General features: G+C 43.9%; 1 protein-coding gene across 1 annotated transcript in view; it reads left to right on the plus strand.

Moving 5' to 3' along the window:
* The window catches only part of LOC118232564 (LIM and calponin homology domains-containing protein 1-like), a 112,762-nt gene that overhangs the window by 29,739 nt on the left and 60,686 nt on the right, over positions 1-22,337 (plus strand). The window contains exon 2 of the mRNA XM_035427628.1: positions 18,384-18,454. Coding sequence (XP_035283519.1) covers positions 18,384-18,454 — 71 coding nt within the window. The remainder of the gene's footprint in view (positions 1-18,383; positions 18,455-22,337) is intronic.

Raw genomic sequence — 22,337 nt, forward strand, 5'->3', positions numbered from 1 at the left:
TCAGCATGTACGAAATTAAATAAGCAATTTACATAAATTACATTAAGAAATGAAACTACAGCTATTTCATTTAAAGATTCTTAGAAAATGGTCTGTCTGATTTAAGTTTAAATCTGCCGAACACCACGCTCCCACAAACACCCATGAAACCGGTCTGGGCACAGTCCACTGCTCTGAACTGCGATGTGACTCAGAAAGAGTGGCCAGAGCGGAGGGTCAGAAGAGAGTCAGCTGAGGGTGGGGTTTAACTCCCCTGTGGATGAATCCCGGTCAGCGCACGGACAGATGCGTGGCGGTGGATGGAAGGCCTGCTCTCCACAAGGCCTTAGGCGGCGCGGGGGGTCCGGGCGGACGGGGGAAGAGCGAGTACCTGTTGGCGGCTAATGCTGTTGGCTCGCCTTCTGCTCCCAGACAGTGTCAGCGCGCGTGAAAAATATGAGCGGCAATAAAAATTGAACGCTCCCAGCAGCTTGAATGGTTACGCTCACGCTCTCGCTATCTTGCCTCTTTTTCCCTCTCCGCTCACCTCTGCATTTCTTCTTCCTCTCTTTCTTCTGGTTCCCCCTTTCTCTCCCTCTCTGGTTCCTTGTCACTGTGGTACTCAAATAAAGTAGTGTTATTCTCTATCTCCCTCCCTCTCTCTCTCTCTCTCTCGCTCTTTCTCTCTCTCACTCACTCACTCCCTCTCACTTACACACACAGCCAGAGTAAACACACAGACCTGCTTGTGAAAACAGGCTGCCTTATTTTCGCTAAAGAGATTACAGGATCGTAAAGGACAGGCTGTAAATAGTCCTCAGTCTATATTTGTCGGTGGTGATGTTGACCTCCGTGAGGTAGTGAGGAAGGCAGGTAGGAGAGAGAATGCCGCTTGCTGCATTCAGTGGACGGGTCCTCCCTGCTCCCTCTGGCCTTGCGCATATTCTCAGGAGTTTCCTGCCGACCGCTTCGTTGATGCAGACGCGCGTTTCTCCGCGTGCCTCTGACTCTAACGAGCTCACCTCTCCGAGCTCGTTTACGAGGCCACCGTGATACGCCCGGCCCTGGCTAAACCCGAACTCTGGGTTTTTAATCAGCCTGACTTCATTCCCTGTAAGAGAGGGGAGAGGGATAGTTTATGGAGAGCGACTGTCCGTGAAGACGAATGTTGCAGACAGTGTAACTGCTGAGCATGTATCCCCCTCCCCCCCCCCCCACTCATTCTCCTGCGGCCCACTTACTAGTGTCCTGCTGTGCATTTGATCCCCTTCCAGTTCCCCACTGCAAAAATCCACAGGACTGCCAAGCTCAGTGTCAACCAGGAATTACACCCTCTGAGCCTTATAGGCCTCTAACCCTAAGTCCTTATGCTTGCCACATCCATACCATGCAAGATCCCAGTGAACCTCCATGCTGTGCAGCTGCTGGATGTGTGAAGCATTATATCATTCATGGTTCTATATCAGAAGCCTGATATGAATTCCTCCACCTCCTTATGACTAAGGTGGAGGAGGTGGAGGAATTGGTATGGGGCTTCAGATATAGAAGCATGCGTGAGTGCTGCAGTGTATGGGCCTGTGACGTACACACCCTGCCACTGCCTGTTCACTTCTGATCGCTACTTGCTGATCACTGGCCAGAGATCAGTTTTCTATGCCAAGTGCTCACACAGAAGTATTACTGATCTGGGATGGAGGGAGTGAGATGTGGTTTGGCACAGCACTGCACCTCTCATGCACAAGTTGTCCGCACCCTACTGTAAACACCGACTGTCAAAACAGTCCCCCACCCCTGCCCCGCCCCCTGTTAGATTTTTGTTCGATTTTATTATCTTTGCTCAGTCCCACTGTGTTCCCCATTAGCACATACACAGTGAAAGCCATGTAATAGAAAACACCTCATTAATAGTTAAACGTGTAAAGATAGAGGTGCTCCTTTTGGGCACTGGGCTTTGTTCATTCACCAGTGCTGTTGTCAGATAGTATACAAAAGCTGAAATGTGCTTCATCCTGAATGGGCTTCCTGTAAATCTTTGTTTGTCTTTTCTCTTTTGTCTTTATTACAGTGCTCCCAGTCTATTCCTGTAGCTCTTGTTCCTTGTAATTTCCATAATCTTGTTCTGTAAGGACATTAAACTCAGGGGGCGTGTTTAGTTCCACACTTTAACATTACACACATGTATTAATTAGACAAACAGTTCTCGCCATTAAATGGTGCAAACCACCACACTCTTACATTTGGCTTCATTCTCAAATACTTCAGGACTTTTTTCCCTATAGAAGTGAATATAAACTTGAAGCACCAGCTATAGCCTAGATAATGTTAAGTAAACTGGTGGCTTCCTAGAGAAACTCCCATCTACCCAAACTCCTGCTTTGAGCTGTGCAGGCAGTGCTGTATACTTTAACAGCTGAGCGCCTTCCGCACTCAGTTGCTGCTATGCTGTACGCTCTGGCCAGGTGAGGTTCTGGTCTTATCGACATTGCCGTTTGTGCGTTTGACAAGGTCTCCCTCTCTGGGGTGACCTCACCTGCTGTGCTGTGACGCTCCAGTGATGCACTGTCTTACCTCAAGGTTTGGACAGGCTCAAGGCCTTGCAACACTGATATACGGCACGGTTCATGACGGTTGCTGTAAGACCCAGGAGGTCACTTATAGCACTGGTTTGGGCCTTGAGGGCAGGGCAGGAGGTGAGGGGGGCCTGCTGCATTGTTAATCATCTAACCTATGCCTAGGGGTCAGGAATCGTGGGTAATTTCAGCGTTACATGCGTGTTTATGATCAGTCCTGTTTTGAAGTCACCATTAATGCTTCCTGAATTAAAAAGAATTCCCATAATGGCTCCTAATCTGCCTTTGTGCTCACCATCAGGGGAGAGAATACGATGTGCCGTCCTGAGGACCTGAGCAAGCCCTCCTGGGCCTGGGTGTCTCCTCTGACAGCAGTCACCATGCCGAGCGCACCGCACCATAGCAACAGGCCAAAACAGCAATACCCCCTCAGCTATTGCTGTGCGGCAGGTTCGGTTTAGCCTGCGGTGAAGGCATTCACGATGCTGAGTTCATGAAAGGTTCGCTTTGTTATACGGCACAGGAGCTGCTGCCCCTTAAGGCAGAGTTTCCATGCAGGCTCGATTGTATGGCGAGTCACCCTTTCTTTTGAATCGTGGGCGTGTGCTTTTGTGCCGAGCGCCTTTGTCGGTCAGAGCACACTCGCATCATGTGACTTTGCCCTTGGTTTTCCAACACGTCTGTTAGCCGATGGGCACTGTCTGATTAGGTCAGCTCCGGAGCATGCATGCACACCAAAATACACTCTCATGTACATGCATCGCATACGCTCCCATGCGCCTATACTTATGTGTGAGTGTGCGCGCACACACACGCATAGCACTCATTTGCACACACACACACACATGTGGACAGGCCAGGCTTCCTGCCAATCAATGTGGGGTCAATACTTGCAAACAAACTACTGCATAGATTTACATGGATGAGATTAGCTCAACCATCTACTATATTTCCTCATTATGATATGCCCTCCTTTGGTACTTCTGAGCTGGAAGATCCACTAATAAAACATTAGCCCTTCAACCCGTTTGCGGCCTGGTTAAAAGCAGACCAGAGGGCGACTAGTAGACCATTTTGCAGCATTCATTGCCAAAGCTTTCGGAACTTTGATATGCTACAAAACAATTTAGTCAATATTGCCTGCAGTGGAACTAGATATGTAGCTGGGGAAAGATGTCATTCCGAAGATTGCTTTGTGTGACAACTACAGCTGTGTTTTCTGTGATTTCTATGATAGCTAAATCAATTTTGCATTTTGTATGGACAGCTGATGCCTATTAATGGCACTGTTATAGCAAGTATGAGAACAGCAGTTAACTAGAAAGCTAACAACAACTTTTTCAAAACACTTTTGTTCTACTCTGGTTTCCATTTTGTTCCTTCTATTCTAATTTGTGAGACGTGTTACAGAAGTTGAAATAGAAATGTGAGAATCTTTTCAGCCAGAGAATAATTCCAGGCCAGTTATGTCATTGGAAATCAGTGGCTCCACTGGAGATCACCAGGGCTGGCTGAATTTATGCCATTAGTGCGTTTGAGCTATAGGTAAAGTTTCAGTGAATGATTGACCTGTGCTTGAACTATAAGTAAAGTTTCAATGAACAAGTAACCTGTCTGTGAGCTATAAGTAAAGGCTCAGTGAATGAGTGACCTGTTTTTCAACTATAAGCAAAGGTTTGGTGAACCTGTGTTTGAGCTATAAGTACATTTTCAATAAATAAGAGACCTATGTTTGAGCTCTGAGCTGTCTCAGAATTACCTATGTTTGAGCTAAAAGTGAGCGTGTAGCAAGACTGTGCCCTGACTGTTTGGACCCTACGTACATTTCCAGTGAGTGAGTTATCAGCGTTTGAGCTCTGTGTGGGCTGGTAACGAGCGAGCGATCTGTCTATTTGAGGTCTCCGTGCGTGAGCCGCCCGTATGTTCGAGCCCTATATTAGCTCACAGTACGAGCGTGGCCAGGCCGTTGGGGAGCTGGATGTTGGCCTACTTCCTCACTCCAAACGGCAACAGCAAATGGGCCATCGGAGCCCTGTCCCTCCTAGCCTGTGCTGGGAGTTTGTCTGCTCCACTGCAATATCTGATTTCATCGGTCTGCGCTCTCCAAGGCACGCAGGGATTTCCACTGTTTTCTTTGCATTTCATTTATTGAAGGATCTGGGATTCAATGGGAGTTTGTGGGTGATTCGTATTGGAATCTGGGGTTGAAGGAGGATTGGTTGTCTCTGAAATTTGGAAGAGGGCGGGAGGAAGTAGTGGCTGTGGTTATAAATTGGTAGGTGTACTGGGAATTTTATGAACTTTTAGCTTTTCCGTTATTCACACAGAAACACAGCAACATACACACACACGCACGCACACACACACACACACACACACATTCAAACATTTTCACCCACGAACACACCAATATATTCACACATTTGTACATGCCCACATACAAACATACACACACAAACGTGTCCGAAATGTGCATGATCTCAAGGGCCTAAACAGTGTGTGATGAAATGGCACCCTGACAGGAGGAAAGTTCACTCCCCCCACAGAGACATGGCTGCAGCCCTGTCTGACATTAATTGTTTCAAAATATTTATTCATGAACATGTGCTGTGCTGCAGTCCTCTGTGGCTCAGGGTGACTTTTGCTCGCATTTTAAATTGGGCTGACTAAGCCCTATGTGTTACATCAAGTCCACAACCTATGACATTCATCAACATTGCCTCCTCTAAATCTATTTGTGTTCCGCTGAGGGGCCGGTGCCTGGGTCAGCTTTGCCCTGCAGATTAAATACTGTCAATATGCTGCGCGCAAACAATAAAGCTATTTCATATGGGAAATAAAGACACAGAGATGCAGACTTATACACAATCTACATTCGGCCAATCGGAGAATGTGATTCGCTGTTCGTATTTGTCGTAGCATTGAAATCAGTTTCTGAACGAGAAGGGAACCGCTTTGGAATCTGAGAAGAACGGTTTGGATCAAATCCCAGCTGTGGCAGTGCTAATCGTTTATGGGAGCCCTCAAAGTGACACATTGCTTCGGCCCAGAGTGGGAGGATTTCACTCTACAGGGTTTCCCCCCTCTAATCATACAAGAGTGACCCCTCTGGTTGATTAGTCACCTGTCTGCACATGTTTCTGAGAACTGACACAAGTTAGTTAAAATAAAAATTTTGGAATAATGTAACAATACGTGTTGATAAATGGTTGTAAAAACACTGAAATGCTAACACTGAAAGGCCTAATGACAACTGAAAAAAATACAAGCAAACTGACTGGTAACAGATATCCTCGCCGAACATCAATCTGGGCCCCCTTTGCCCCCACAGTCACTTTGTAAATCACGGAAGGGAGAGGAGTGTTGGGAAAAGGCCTTATTTGCAGCGCCTGGCCCCCGCACGCCTTCATCACCGCGCCCCCTGCGCCTTTGTACGCTGCCTCGACTTGCGTCCCCCTCCGTCCCACAAGGCCGTGCGGCGTTCCGCCTCCTCGGCTGGCAGTGATTTATAGAGCTCGCGTTAATAACTACGGCACCTTCGGAATGTAGGCCGCATCCTTCCCCTGCGACTCATTCCTTACCCCGCCTCAGCGAAGGCACAAAATTACAGTCTAGAAAAAAAGATGGAGAAATTAAGAGAAGAAGAAGAAGGAGAAGAAGAACCATGCAATTGAAAAATGACGTATCTAAACAGTGTGGTTCGAGAGGCTTTTAAAGAAATTACCTGTGATGGCTTCAGGCTTGCAACAGAAATTGATTCTTGCAGAAGGACGCTGCAGGCTTTTAATGGGTTTCAGGGAAGAGTTACTGTTGTACAGGTAGAATAGTGGAGACATACCGACAGCAACAGTGTACATATTTAAATATATCGACTTGCAAGTGGACTTGTATGTATCTTGTGCACCAGTGACTCTTTTTTTGTGGGTTTTGGCATTGAGTGCTTTTCTGATTCAGTGAGGGTGAGCAATCGCTGTGAACAGATGAGGCTGTTTAATGAATGTAATCTCATCGGTGCATCAGCTCTCAGACGGTATCGGTGTGTTCCTGTGAATGTGACTGACGTTCTCGCTGGCGTCAGGATGCGACGTGGGCACTTTTGAATGTGCGCTTGTGCTTGCTTGAGCAGTTGTGCGCTTGTGTTTGCCTGTTTGTGTGTTGTTTTTTGTGTGCATGTGTGTGTCTGTGTATACGTGTGTGTGTGTGAGTGTATTTGTGTGTGTGTGTGTGAGTGTATTTGTGTGCGTGTGAGTGTCTGTGTGTGAGTGTATGTTTGTGTGTGTGTGCACGTGTGAGTGTCTGTGTGTGAGTGTATGTGTGTGTGTGTGTGTGTGTGTGTGTGTGTGTGTGTGTGTGTGTGTGCGTGTGTGAGTGTCTGTGTGTAGGGTCTGCAGGAGGGGGGTGGCACAGCAGATTGGTGTGTCTGTGACTGGCTGCTCTCTCATTCTCTCCACACGCTCAGCTGCATGCTGGGGGTGTGCCAGCACTGTGCTCCTAACAGGTTTATGCATTTAAACCTCTCACACCAGCAGTGTTCTTTACAGTGTTAAAGCCCTCTCTCCTGTGCCTGGCTCCTGAAACCTGGTCCCCTGTACATGCCTTCTGTCTGAACAGCTGGTCCCCACACCCATAAAAATGGCAATTTCCCCACAAAAAAGATTTTGAAAGTTAACTGTCTTTGTATAGAATTTCACCCCCATTGTCAACCCTGTATTCCTACCATTGAAGAAAGCTTTGTAGTGTGTGTGTATGTGTGTATGTGTGTGTGCGCGTGTGTGTGCGCATGTGTGTCTGTATGTCTCTGTGTGTGTGTGTGTGTGTGTGTGTGTATGATTATTTCTGCACACTGGATGGAGATAAAGGCTGATGTTGCTGAAATGAAGCACAGGTATTGTTTTCTTTTTGCTTTGACAGCAGGCTAAGGATTAGATGTGCAAGGGTTAGGACCCCTAGTGGGCTGAAACACAAGGAAGACTGCAGTTGTGTCAATATTACCAAGAGCTCTGAGCGATCGACACATGCCCACACACACACTCACACTCTGGACACCTGCATAGCAGGCACGTTGTACTTGTGCCACATCTGATTGTGAGAATGCTGGTGTAGATTGAGTGGCAGGAAGCTCATAGTATCTGATACTGCCAGTCTGTGAAGCAGAAAGCAAGTGACTGCTCATAGCGCGAGAGAGAAAAAAAGTTAGATCTGAGATTGAAATCCCATCTAACTTAGGGCCATATTTACTAAGGATTTGCGGGGCCTTTATAGATAGCTAACTAGACGTATATCATTTTTTTATCATCTTTACTGAGGTGTTATACCTGAGGTTGCGTTGGTAACAAGAAACAGCAGCATCCCTAAAATATGCATGTTTGGTTTAGTGCATATGTATTTTAAGGTGTTCTGATGTTTGACCACAAAAATATTGGAGGAGAGAATGGAAATTTATGCATATGACCTGCTACAGCTGATGTATCATAGACAGTGGATACATTTTTGGCTGCAATGTTGGCCGCGATGTTGCGTGTAGTTTGCTTGAATGTTAATATCCAGTACATCCCAGGATTGGGGAAGGGCCTTGCTTTCATGCCTCTGAGCAAAACACTGTACTAAGGCAAAGCTTGGCTGCCTCAGTAAATGTCCACTTCCATAAATGGACAATGTATAAAAATGTTAGCAATGTGCAGCATGCAACGTTGTATATGCGTGTTTGTAAATTTAAGAAAAAATGAATCGCAGTGTAGCAGTCAATAAATCAATTGGTTTTCATTAGGAGTCCAAGTTGTTTTTGCGTGGCCTTCCATTCTGTGACCCAAAGATCGATTGTTTATGTCTGTGTATGTTTCTCATTATGACTGCTGTAATGAGAGCCTGTCTACTGACCGATAGAGTATGCACACTATTTTAAAGTAAAGGTTGAAAATTTTCTTTAGAAAAACACTTGAAGCGCACGTGCATTAGCATTTTTCCAAATTTAGTCGTGTGAGCAGTTGCCTGAAAATTCAGGATAGAATGGATAGATTGCCTGACTTTGTGAATGACCAGCAGTCCTTACACATCCTGTCAAGTGTTCAAATGGAATCGCCACAGTTTCTAAACAGAGCACAGATGACAGTAATTAGCATTGCTTATTTTTGTCCTTTCTAATAAAAGCTTTGGCTTGGCATGCTGTACTAAATGGGTCAGTCCAACTCCATCGATGTCAGACACTTCCGATTGGTTGAGACGGCAGCACCCAGGAGTCCAGAGGAACTCTGATAGGTTTACGAGATTCTGTGTGCGAGATCGCCACTGGCGGGTTTCTATTCCAGGCAGTCCAACCGGTCCATAAAACGCGACGGATGGAAGAGGGAAAGTGAAAAATACTAGGCTATTAACTCTCTTCCTAAAGATTTATGAATTGAAGCTCAAACAGGCTTATGCTGCATTAACTAAAAAGTGGCAGTTGAGATTATTTCTGTTCAGCCTGAAACAAACCACAAGAGAAAATGGAGGGATAAGCTGAGAATAGCTGGGATTTCTCTCCACTTCACTTATGACAACTGGAAAAAGAAAGTGCTGCAGAGAACACACACACACACACATACACACAGTTTACAAGTTGAACTTAATTTGCCCCATGTGATCATGTCCAACATTACTTTTTCTTGTTTACATTTTATATTGCTGAAAGAAAGGAAACTGTATTGTTTGGGGAATATCTGAAAAGTATTATAATCTCAATGCATTGCTGGAACATTGGACGAAACTCGCATGAAAGTGCATATTGCGGAATGCTTTCGTTAAGAGCTGGAGCCAAATCCCATTGTTATAGGCATCTGCTAAATGGCAAGTGCTCCCAGAGTCAGATGGAGGCATCCTGAGGTTTCTGGTTGGGAGATGGTGGATTGGATTGTCTGTCAGATACAGTCGGGTGTCCTCTAAGAAGAGAAAAGGAAATGGCTGGGCATTTGGCTAAGAGGCTCACTTGATTTGACTTCACAGTGTGCCAGCTAGAGGGAAGGTTTAAATCCTGCTATCTATTTCATATAATCAGTCTTCATAAATGGAATTTGCCATCGTAATATTAAACTAACCATTATTCATTACCAAACACCACTTGATTAGCACATGGTAATGAGGATCGAGTATATGGTGTTATTGGTGCTTTTTTGGCGGAAATAAGTGCATTTATTTATCCTTTCATTATTGTTCTTTTGTGCAGATTTACTGTTCTGCTAATGCTATATAATCTGCTTGTGGTGGGTTACCTGACTCCTCTATGGCTGTCATGTTTAAGGCGCGTTAAATCAGGTTAATCCAGGTCGGTTACAGAGCAGAGCGTTCGTGGTTAAGGGATAAGGGGGGGAAGTGAGCTTGTGCCAGATGACCGCGCGTAATGTTTCACTACTCATTTATCTGTCCTGGCGTGATGTCAGAGCTCTGCGTGGTTCCATAAGAGGGTGCTCTGATTTGTAGGCGCTGCTTCTGTTCTCCTTTTCCAAGTGCAACAGAATTTTATTGGCCATGCTTCACCCATAATGCTTGAATTGATCAACCGAGATATCGTAGCGGTGGTTCGCTAGACCCATCCTTTACTCCAGACTCAGAGTAGCTGTATGGTATGCATGATGTTGTATGATAATTAGTAGACTTATCCAGGAAAACTTGCAACATCTGGTGTCTTACAGTGGCCCTTTTCTGCTTTAGATAAACAAAGTACAGATCAATATATGTTAAATTATGGAATCAATTTGAAAACAGTTGCGGTTACAATTTGTGTGATTACCGCAGTGAATGTCATAGGAAACTGTATATGTATATAGGAAATATGTAGTAATTATATAAGTTATTTTATTTATTCATGTTCATGCTCATCTCATACCCATACCCACACCCACCTGATCGACTCTTACACCCAACAAATGGGCCCTGCCCCACATTTGGGAATCTCTGGTTTAGATCCTTTCTGTAGCCCCTTGTGCACAGTGTTCTGAGCACATGGCATTGCTTGTATTCAGGTTTGCCTCTGCGGAATATGAAGACCTACCTTGTATTTTCACATCCATTCTGTAGATGAGGGACTTCACTTTTGGTCTCCTAGGGTCATGCTCAGAGCAGTCTTCCTCAAATTCCACCAGAGGCACCTGCTGTTTGACACGGCCATGGACTTCACTTTGTAAACAAACAGACCTGTACACCGCATGCACCACACACACACACACACACACACACACACAGGCACACCACACGTTTGTCCTGCACCGTGCTCTGCAGTAGATGTACCGGCAATCCATCTCTTCAAGGAGACAAAGCACTATCTACATCCGATAATGGATATCGCAACAAAGCCGTGAGGTTCCTTCCCTAAATCAGTCCCAGGCTCGTGTCATGTGGGTTGGAAAGGGATAGGGAGAACGGTGTAACAAGAATAAAAGAGTAAATTACACAGAAAATGGCCGCTTTCAACGATTCGGCAAGACAGGATAGCACTTGTTCGTCTCTGGCTGTGTGGGAGAGGGCTAAGCAGGGAGCAGAAAGGCTGTCTCTTGAATGTCTGAATGAACTAATTCACGATGGTTTACAGTCTTACTGCATATTTTATTGCCATTTCTTTGACAACAATTTTATTACAAAATTTACTATTTGAAACATTGGTAAAAACAGGATTGTAACTCTTAGAGCTTGACTTCTGGAATTTAGAAAAATGCACATTTTATTTGATCCTCGCTAGAAGACTAATCACCTGGGGTTATTTCTTTGACCCGGTGGAGTGGAGTTTCTGGGAGCACAAGTCTAGTTGCTGAGATACATCTATGGCCCTGTTCCCTTCTTTTTTCTCTTCCTCCCTCTTCACTGAAATGCATTGCTCACATCTTCCTCACAGTGCTCTGAAGGAAGAAAGGCAGTCCTCCGCTATCCCATCAGCACCTGGAGTGTCCAAGGGCGATGTGTTGCTGCAGTTTCAACCTTTATCAGCTCTCATAGCTATGTAGGAGTCTGTGCAAGACATTGAAAGTTCTGGCCCTGCTTTGCGGAATTTTTAAGTTTTATCACTGGGACTTTTTCACGGACTCATCGACCAGACGCAGTTGGAAAGCAGAGAGAGGGCAGCCACGTTTCTGAAACTGGATCCCTGAAATAAATTCCCTGAAAAATGCTGTTGGCGTCTGAGATTTTAAGAAAATATTTCTTTGTCAGCCAAAGCCCTTTCCACTGATGTATATGCCCCATAAATAAAATGCAAATATGACAACATAAACATGGCAGACACAAACATGGATGTCTCTGGCTGTCTCTGTCAGTAGAAATAAGTCAGGAATAGTGAATTGAGGAAGGGTAGCGTGTAGGTTTGGACTGGGAAGTTTTCATTCCCATTGGCTGACCTAAGGAACTTTTCCATCAGCGAATGTTGACATGAGACCGAAATTTGTTTTGTAAATCTGCCTCGAAACTGTTGAATCCAGATCCTGTAAATATTTAAGCCATGTTTGTATGTGGCGCCACATTCCTTGTGGGCCAAGGGAGTTCATTTGAGACCTTGATTATTTTAGTTCCGTAGTGAGCAAATGAAACACGGTACGTCCTTTACTGATTCTCTGTGGTTGTGGCAATATTTTTCTGTTAAAAAAAATGCAGCAGCAACATATAAATATGTACATGAAAATTTCTGGCTTTCCTGGTGACTGTGACTTTGACTGCTACTGGCTTGATCTGCAAGTAGAATGTAAACACAGCCTACACACATCATACATTTAAAAAGGTATTTTCAAGATAAAGTTTGTGTCGTTCCTGCCAGAGCTGCTCAGCGCGGATGAGCAGGACCGTGCCAAATGTGCCTTTGGATAAATGAAGGTAAAATGTGGTTGTTTATGCGCATGGCTGCTTTTATTGCAGGAAGGCAATGCGTGGCTGCCTCCGCAGGCTGTTCGTTGGCCTGGCACAGAACAAGAGAGGGAGAGAGAGAGGGAGGGAAGAAGCGGGCACACAACGGAAAACACGCACTCTGCCACGGTTATTTTAAATCTGCCTTCAGAGAGCTCTTATGTTTGGCCTGATGTTATGTTCTGAGTCAAGCGTTATTTGAGTGTCGATTGCCCTTTTCTTTTCGAACTAATGCAGCATTTTGTTGTTGTCTTTGCGATGGAGGATGACATTGACATTACAGATACCTGTTGAATACAAGTAACAAACCTCCTTTATAGCTCTCCTGGGGATTTTGCTTATTGCTGGGGGTGGTAGACATACCTCAGATGAAAAAGAATGGTGAAGCTTCCACCAGTCGACCAGTGCCAAATTCACAATGCATTAGCCAAGAGGGCAAAGTTTTAGTGTAATCGATTTAATGTTTGATGTGGTATTTCAGGAATGTCATGACACCATAATTATCAGTGACTGTGCTGATAGTTGGCATTGAGAGATGCCTGGTCATGGGAGGTTGATCGTGAGCTCTCTCTGTTAAGACCTTGATGTTTAGGAAGGTAAACTGATGTTGGTGCTTATGTAAAACAGAGGTTTGTAGATTAAGAGCTTAAAACTGTGAGGCATAGACCTGACATTTAATGTGCTACACACATATGTATGTATGTATGTATATATATATATATATATTATATATATATATTCCAACCATCCCTTTAATTTAAAGCAGTGGTTTGTTGTCTTCTGACTATATCGTGCTGGTACACTTTGAACAGGAGCCAGGAGTCACACAGCAATGAGGGTGCAAATCATATTTCTTCTTTTAGTGGCCGGAACAATTTTACTTGCCAAGTTTCCTTATATCATGATGTACGTGATTTGAAGGCAAAGGGCCTGCACCCCACTGGTATCCAAACCTGCACCCGCATGGTTATAAATGTTCTGAATGACAGGAAACCTCCACGGGACTGTTTGGGTGACTTCTCCCATGACTGTGACGTAGACAGACACCCGGTGTCAGTGATCCCGTGCTCTACAGACTGAGCTGCGTTTCTCCATGTAAACGCTTCCCACAAACACAGTCTCTGGGATCAGGTGAAAAGGGTTAGGACTTGAAATGTCAGGATAGATTTTGTTGCCCTCGAGGAAAGGCATAAACGCATACGTGCTGTTGAAGTCATCCTGCAGGCTATTTAGGCCTACTTCTCCACAAACAAACTGAAATACGTCATTCTTTTAATGATCAACTTTTATAATGTCTAACTTTGGAAGGTATATGTTGTGAACTGGGGGGTCATGTTGATGCAGTGGGTAGCACTGTGTTACAGCAAGAAGGTCCTGGGTTTGCATCCTGGTTCCTTCCACGGTCCGAACATGCAGGTTAAGCTAGTTGGAGTCTCTAAACTGAAAATAGTTATGAGTGAATGGTTCAGTATGCATGGTGTGTGTGCCCTGAGATGGATTGGTGACCTGTTGTCCAGTGCATGCTGGGAAATGCTTCAGCGCCCTCGACCAGGAATAAGGTTAGATAATGGGTGGATGATGTAGTGAACTGTCTTTGTTTGAAACAAAGACCTTAAATGCTGGCTAATCTTTTTAAAAATATTTGAGTCAGTTGCCTTTATTTCTAGTATTAAGGGTGTCACCCATTAATTGCTTATTACCATTACCGGCTGCTCCATTGACTGCTGTAGCCTTTCGAAGCTGAAGGCTTGTCTACCATTTTCACACACTGAAACAGAACATAGTATTCCACCCTTGGATGTAAGAGGGTTATGCTGATGTTTAGAGTGCTTGCAAACATTAGCACTATAACCACAAAAATGCGTTGTTGAAGACGAGGTAATGTTTCGTGAAGTGAACAGAGTTTGTTTGGATTTACTGCGGCAAAATTGACTGCTCTTTGAACAATTCATCATGGCCTACATTTCTTTTCTCGTTTCTCTTCAGTTTGGTCCCACTGACGTCCTGCTTTGTATAAAAACAACAAAGCGAAACAGCGAAAGATTAGAGACTTGGATATGGATCCATGAGAATGGCTCTTGTTATGTCACAAAGCGTCCACCGGGAGGGAATTAATGCAAAAAAAATGTCTTCTAATTGTTTAGAAACAATGCGGCTTCAAGGGAGACTTGGACCAGGCTGCGTTCCGCAGAAATAACAAAGGAAACAAATTCCGCGATCTAATTGAGCAGCCTTGTGTGACCCCCTCTGGGTTGTTTTTGAAACAGACCCCTCAGACAAGAAGCTTCTGTGTTCTAACCGTTGGGTTATTTGGTACCCTGCTGGGGAGGTTGGCACGACCCCCGGACTCCGCTATCCGCCGGATCGCGGTCACGGTTTGACTTTCACCTGCGCCTCTGTGATGCTCCGCTCCAAAATACGAGCTCGGCTAACGGTGGTGGAAGGTCCAGGGGTCAGAAAGTAAAAGTCCTGCCGTGTGTTTCTTCCACCCACGAACTGCAGCCAGCTGATTTCACCGATTAGTTCTACCCGCTGGCTGAGGAATTGGGCTAATTAGCAAATCCAGGGGATTGGAACAAAATACTGGGGAGGACTTTGACTTTCTGAACCTGGATTTCCCACCTCTGTCAGCAAATTAGCACCAGTCCCTCCACTTGCTGCCACACCTTTGTACTTAACAGATTTGAGATTGCCCTCTGAGCACCTCTGAAGTTAAAAAAAAGTATTATATTAATGTAGACACCTCAGAATACTACCTGGGTACCCTCTCAGCATCCTTGGGCACTACTGTCACTTTATTTCACTAAAGGGGATGTTTTATGACTGTTGTACTATGTAATATATTTTCACATAAGGGAACCATTTTACAGTAATTCTTAGTGAGCAACAGCGGATACGGTAGTGTGGTATGGAAAATTCTGGGACTGGCATTGCTAAGATAATTGGCCATAATAGGTACCCTAAAACTGGAGATCAAGCACCTACTGTCACACCGCATTGTATTTTATCCTGGCATTAAATTTTTAATGGCTTACACATCACCAAAACATTCAGCACTGACAGATACTTTGTCTGCCAAAGACATGCCAAAGTTGTGTTATAGCACTGCCTTTAACAAATTTTCCTGCCATATGTACCCAATTATCCATAATAGTTAGTTGTAGGCTATAAGTTTGTATCTGGGTGATGTTGTTTTTATTGCGATATGGCTGTAGGGCAGTGGGGATGGAGCACAGCTGCAAGATGGAGTTTTTCTGGTCTGGTTGCCATAGTTACATTGGTATTTGAGAGCTCTGATCTAAGCGCCAATGTGCCTGCTATGGCAGGTGCCAGTGATGCAGGTGTTGGTTTCCATCTCCGTAGTGGCCTGCTTGGTAAGGTAGTCCTGCACTCTGTAGCCCAGCATCCGGCTCCTTCCTCCGCACGTGGAGCAGCATGTGCTGCTGTCTCAATATTCGGCTGTTTGTTTTATTTCTGTCTTTTTTCTTTCTCTAGACAGTCGGAATCCTGAGTATCGTTTCTCAAAGAGTTATGAGAATAACCCAGAAAAACAAACCAGAAATGGTATGCATCTTGGCAGGCCTTTTATGAGTGGAAATGTTCGCTCTTCATTTGGTTATGGAATGGCCTCCCTGGCACAGATGTGCTTCACTACCAAGAATTGCAAGAAATTCCTTCATCTCTTTGCCTGTACTTTGATATATAAGTTCATAGGCGATTAATTTCACGTTAAAGTATTTGAATTGTTCCTTCATTTTACTGGCGTCATTAATGTGGCGAGACATTCAAAATGGAGGCTTGTGTTTTCACTTCCGAAATTGGTGAAAACATAACACTGGAAATCGTTGGCTGTCGTTCCCTCTGGTCTCATATTCCAGCTGTTAATAAACTGTGACAGAATAATGTTAGCAGTGCCTTTTTGTTCCTGTTTGTTTTGCATTCCATTCTAATTTTGGTGGTCTGAGCAGAAGCCAGATTGAAATCTAGCACAACCTGGCACTGCTGGAGACTTGTTCAACCTCTCAAAGGAGTGTCAATGTCCATTTCCTCCTCATAAATCAAGGATCTTGCTTTCATTTGAAGTTTTGTTTTTAGACTATTATCTTGCAGCTAGACACATTTTTTTGGTGACCTTGCTGCTATTTTCTTTGAATGTTGCTTTCAAACGTGAAACTTGATAAAATGTTTGCCGCTGCTTAGGTAGTGTACACTACCACCCCCAGTGGTAAATAGGAGAATTACCTTACCACCAGTGGATGAGCTGGAGTCAGCCAGTTGTGTTTTCTATACTTTTTTTTGACACTTATACACAGTGGTAGGCAGGGGGTTTTCTTCCCCAGAAATGTTAGGTCATTCAGTGGTGGTGGACAGCAGCCTGCTTTCTTGAACGCTTTCCAAGGAAAAAATAGCGAAATGACACAGTACAAACCGAACTTGCTAATTTTGCTGCACTCTGGCCCTCTTCACTTTTTCACAGCTGTGAAAATAAAAAAGCCCGGGACATTTGGGAGAAAGTTATCCTCTGACTGTTTTCAGTTGCCAAAGCAGTCCCATAAACTGATAGATCTCTTTTGCAACAGAAATAAGGAGCTTTTAAATCCGCCTCTCTCTTACCCTTTCCCCCCGGGCGCTTACAGTCTGTTTCGACGAGACGGCGTAATTATTCAGCAAAATGGGCTCAGAACGTTTCTGTGGGCTTTCTTCACGGTTTGTGCTGGCCGGTTCTGGTGTAAATTGGCTTGTCTCACAGGAGGTTGCATTTTTTATGTGCTGTTTTTGAATTGGACAGTGGAAACCCCTTAAGGGGATAAATTCACTCCCCTGATGGAATGATATGAATACGTGTTTGGTTTGTGCTGGAACAGAAGGTTTGGGAGCAGAGAAACAACCTCAGCACCCTTAACACTGACTCTGTCGCTGGCATGTGTCCCTCACCAAGTCATTACCTCACTATGGGGCTGTATTGCTGGGCCTCAGATTGAACAAATGTGGGAGTAATTCATTTCAGTCTTAATCCAGAAACATTTGTTTGGGGTCAATAGAATGTGCTGCCCTTGATTAATTAGATTTCATGCATTGATTTGTTGATAGATTATTTGATTGGTTGAATGATTTGACAATTTTTTGACATGCCATTCAAATACATGACCATATTGTTATGGATTTTTATGGAAGAATGCTCAGCTGCTCTGCTCTATTGGCTGGTGGTAGTGGTTTGGACAAGATGAAATTGTCCAGAATGCAACTCATTTGTACCTCGCAAGTCTTTTTTCTTAAGTGAGGGTTTAGATCAAGCTTGTTCAGATTAATATCAAAGGCTTTCGATGTAAGAAGAGAAAGAGGATGAATGAAAGAAAGCTGATGAACCCGATTGAACAGCTTCCACGGTTTAAGAGTTTGTTTACATGGATGGTGATTGATCCAAATCAGGCCCACCGTGACACCAGGAACATATTAGTGAGCAAGAAAGAACTACCAGATCCTGTGCCACGTTGAATTAGTTCCTCCGGGAACAAGGGCTAAATGTTTGGGTGAGATAAAGGGAGCTAATGTTAAGTTTGTTTGTGGAATGCTGTCAACCGGAGGGTGATGAGACGTATTGGCTGTTTATACTCTTTCTTTCTGTCCTTTTTGAAGTTTATTTTTTCCTGAATGGCTTGCGAACATCTGAACGGTTGTCCGTAATTGCCCATGTTTTTATTTACAACTGTCATTTCTGTTTACCTTAAGGTTATTGCTGAGAGACCTGCTATAGATATTCTCTGTGAATACACATGCTTTAATGGTGGATTTAACTGCCATCTCAAACACAATTTAAAAATAGTTGAAAATATGAATTTGCTTTATGGAAAACCTGTAGGAACTTGCATCTGTTTGTAGAAAAAATGCACATGACTTCTTTTAGGAGTAAACTGTGACCATTGCAAGATCTGGAGATGATGACATGACAAAGATGTCTCTTTGCTTGAATTGCAGGCAGTCACAGGCAGGCGATTTGGTGACAAGGACTTCCGGGCTGGCCTGGAGAACGGGATCCTGTTGTGCGAGTAAGTTTAGCGAAGTCTCCACCTTCTTAAATACACATGCACGCGCATGCATTAATGCATTAATGCATGCATGCAGGCATGCACACTTATATGCGAAAACACTTTGCACTGGCATGTGGTGATGTTCAGTCCAGGGTGTCCTGATGCACGAACTGCTTCACCCTGCCAAAATCAGGATGAGACCCAGGTGTATGAGCCGTCCAGAGATGAACACGCCCACTTTTCAATGACACGTCATAACCCAGCTGTCACCTCAGTGTCCAGAATTGCATGAAGTAGGACTTTACCAAAGATAGCACTATTTCAAGCCTGTACACCTGAACACAAGGTGTAATTCAACTGAACGTACAAAGTGGCTAAAGAATTTTTCAGTGGTGGTTTAATGAGTGAATATCAGTCGTTGCATTTCTGTCTTGTGTGGGCATTTCCTTGCAGTGTTTTCACAAATTTTTCCTCAGTCAACATTTAGAAGCAAAAAATATCCATCTTCATGGGTCATCTCTCCTGACCTCGGTTCCTGGACACGAACCAACAGCAGTACTGTTAAATATGTCACACGGGTAATGTCACATAGTTTCCAGAATGTTCCGTGGTAAGTTATGTGAACTACAATATGTGACTCCCATGATTGAAACATAATGGATGTATACTGTACCATAGCATTCCTCTTTAAAAAAGGAATTCCCATTATCATTGATTGATTTTGGGGAGTCCAGTCTCTGGGTTTGTGATGTTTACCAGCCTGCTTCGCATTAGGTTCCACACTTGCGGCTTTCATCCGTTTCCCAAGATGAATTTCCCCGGGCGGAGAAGGGATTGACTATGAAGAGCGCCTGGGATTCTTCGTACATCTGTTTGCTATTAGAGCTGAGATCTCGGGCAAACAGCAGCAACCACCGCTAAGACCAGAGAAAGGCGCATTAGTCCTTTATGTCCGGTGGCCATTCCAGGCTTTAACTCAGTCATCGAATTAAGGGGGAACTCAGGTATTAATTGGTAAAAAAAAATCCCAAGGGAAGTGATTGGTCGGATGCCAAATATTTTAGCCATGGTTGATCATCAAACGTAATTGATTTTATCCTGAATTTATTTATTTTTTTCAAGTGCCACTGAGATACCTGTGTTTAACAAGTTATGTTAAAGGTTAATTGTGCATATACCGTATACATTTAGAGAACTGGCAGGGGTACTCTACATTAACAGCTCAGGAATCTCGGAACTACATTTTAGACAAGTTGTCCGATCCGCCTGAGTGTTCTTCACAGGGTGTGCTGATGGTCAACATTTCTTGTTGATAATGCTGTCCAGTGTTGGGTACTTCCAGTTCTCTTTTGGTTCCTGAGAGGCTCATTTAGGAGGTAATCCTTCCAGTAATAACTTCCGGCTACACTGAAGAGCAGGGACCTGTGATCTGAGTGAGAGTGTGTATTAATAGTAATAGCATCAACTAAAAGTTAACAATTCAGCTGTGGGCCAGTGGGCTTTCTCTGAGTGGTTTAAACAGTACATTGGGTTTTCAGTGTGTAGGTGTGCCTTAAAGGACTGTGCTCTAGGCTTGTGTGTGTGTGTGTGTGTGTGTTTGTGTGTGTGCATGTGAGTGTGTGGATGTAAGTCTGTGTGTGTGTGTCTATATGTACATACATACCCATTCTGCATGATAAATGGATGTGCGTGTATGTGTGTGTGTGTGTGCGTGTGTGTGTACCCATTGTGCATAATAAATGTGTGTGTGTGTGTCTATATGTGCATATATACCCTTTCTGCATGATAAATGGATGTGCGTGTGTCCCCCCATTGTGTATAATAAATGTGTGTGTGTCTGCATCTGTTTGTTTGTTTGTTTGTTTTTGAAGTTTAAATGATGGGGTTCCCATGGTCCTGCTGTTGTTCTTCAGAGCTTCTCAGACTGACTCCCGTCCCATCAGCCTCCCCTGTTTCCCAGCTTTCATCACTGGGATGATCAAACAGACTTCCCGCCAATGTTTTCAGTATTCCCTTTCTTCCGCTTGCAAATGAAATGAAACTCAAAACGAGGCTTTTATCTGGGAGCACCAGCAGCGTGGAGTAGTGGCTAGATAACTGGATTGTGATCAAAAGTGCATGCTGGGATTGCTGGCATGTCTGGCACTTGTACCCTCGGGCAAGGAACAGCACGTAACCCGAACCACTCCTGTGAATATGAACTGGAACTGTACCATGGTGTAACATGTAAAGAATATTCATGCATGTCATACCGGATAGGGCCTTCTTACAAGCAGACTACACTTTTGCTGCAGTTAGGTTAGAAATACGCTGTGAGAAATACGCTGTGAGAAAATGTATGGAATTAATACACAGCGTGTTAAATGGCAGGGGATGAAACTGTTTACATTTTTTAGGGTATAGTATTTTCAATTTACGCATCTCAGGGAGAGAATTGAACTAGCTGATTTGCGAGCCAGTAGGGGCTTGTCGGCCACTTTATTGATATTCTAATAAAGGCTGCCGGGATGATTTAGTATGTTTGTATTTCATTTTCAGAAGAAAAAAAACACTTACAGTAAGGATTCCTATTGTGAGAACATATAGCCTGTCTCTCTGAATGATGGATGTGAGTGCTTGCATACCTCACTCAGACCGGACATCTTTGCGGCCGTACCGTACTGTACTTCCTTTACATGTGGTCTTCGTTCAAGTGCTAGGAACGGTATATCTGTCTTGGCCTCTTTTTTCCACAGTCGAATAAATCAGGGAGATTTATGGGTACTTCCCTTGAGGTTTTTTTTTTTGTCTGGTTTGTTACAGTAAGCCCTGTCATAGTCCCGATAATCCTGCAGGTACCAGCATTCCTTTGGAATTGATTGGTGCGTGAACGCAAACAGATGGGCCTTTTGTGCTGGAGATACTGTACTCTTCTCCTGACCTCTTTTGTGTGTGTGTACGTGTGTGTGTGGGTTACTTCATGCTAAACTATAGTTTTGAGAATTAAAAGCTTTTGAAGTTGAAGGAGCCAATATCAAAACGTGATGTTTAAATATGCAACTATTATACTGATATACAAAACCTGCAAATCAGTAAATTTATGGAATACTGGAATATCAATTATGGTATAATATAGGACAATTAAAATAATTACAAGAATAATGTGGAAACTACCAAATCCACCATTAATATTAACAGGTACTATTGTTAAAAAAATCAGGAAATTTAGATTTTTCTATTTTGTAACTTCAAGGCGAATACATATTAACAGATACATGTCCTGTTGTGAAAATAAATAAATAAATAAACAGCGAAATGAGATGAGTTCTATTCTAGTCTTGTAGAAAAAGCAGAAAAGCTCATTACTGGAAAACAGGAAAATAACATGGACCAGCATTGACCTGATTCTACCCTGTCGATAAACAGGGTGGCCAACATTATATGTAATAATCACGCTCAATGCTCAGTTTGAAATCGCGTCGATATAATCTCTTATCATATCGTCTGGCATCACATTGCGTGGGGAGCGTAAACAGAACTTTGCTGTGTCGCCGCCTTGCTCCTTGACATGAGACAAAATGGGGCCTAACCATGCATTCCACACATGGAGCTTCAATGGCACAGCTCTGGATTTCCATCAGATAAGATGTGAACACTCCGCTCCTGGAGGAAATTGGGGAATGTCCCCTTCTGTTCAGCATGTTTTCCAACAACAAGTTCTGAGCTACCGGCCTGCAGTTTGTTTGGCTTGAAGAACTTGCACCTTTGCGGCGATGCTGTACAGGCAAAATAGTTCTGTGAGAAATGAAAACCCAGGTAAAGTGCTTAGATGCTTAGCATCCCACCCTGTTTCTGCTTTGTGTGTGTGTGCGAGCGAGCGAGCATGTGAATGAGTGAGTGAGTGAGAGAGTTTAAAGACTCC

This window comes from Anguilla anguilla, chromosome 7 (assembly GCF_013347855.1).
Source record: "Anguilla anguilla isolate fAngAng1 chromosome 7, fAngAng1.pri, whole genome shotgun sequence".
NCBI lineage: Eukaryota > Metazoa > Chordata > Actinopteri > Anguilliformes > Anguillidae > Anguilla > Anguilla anguilla.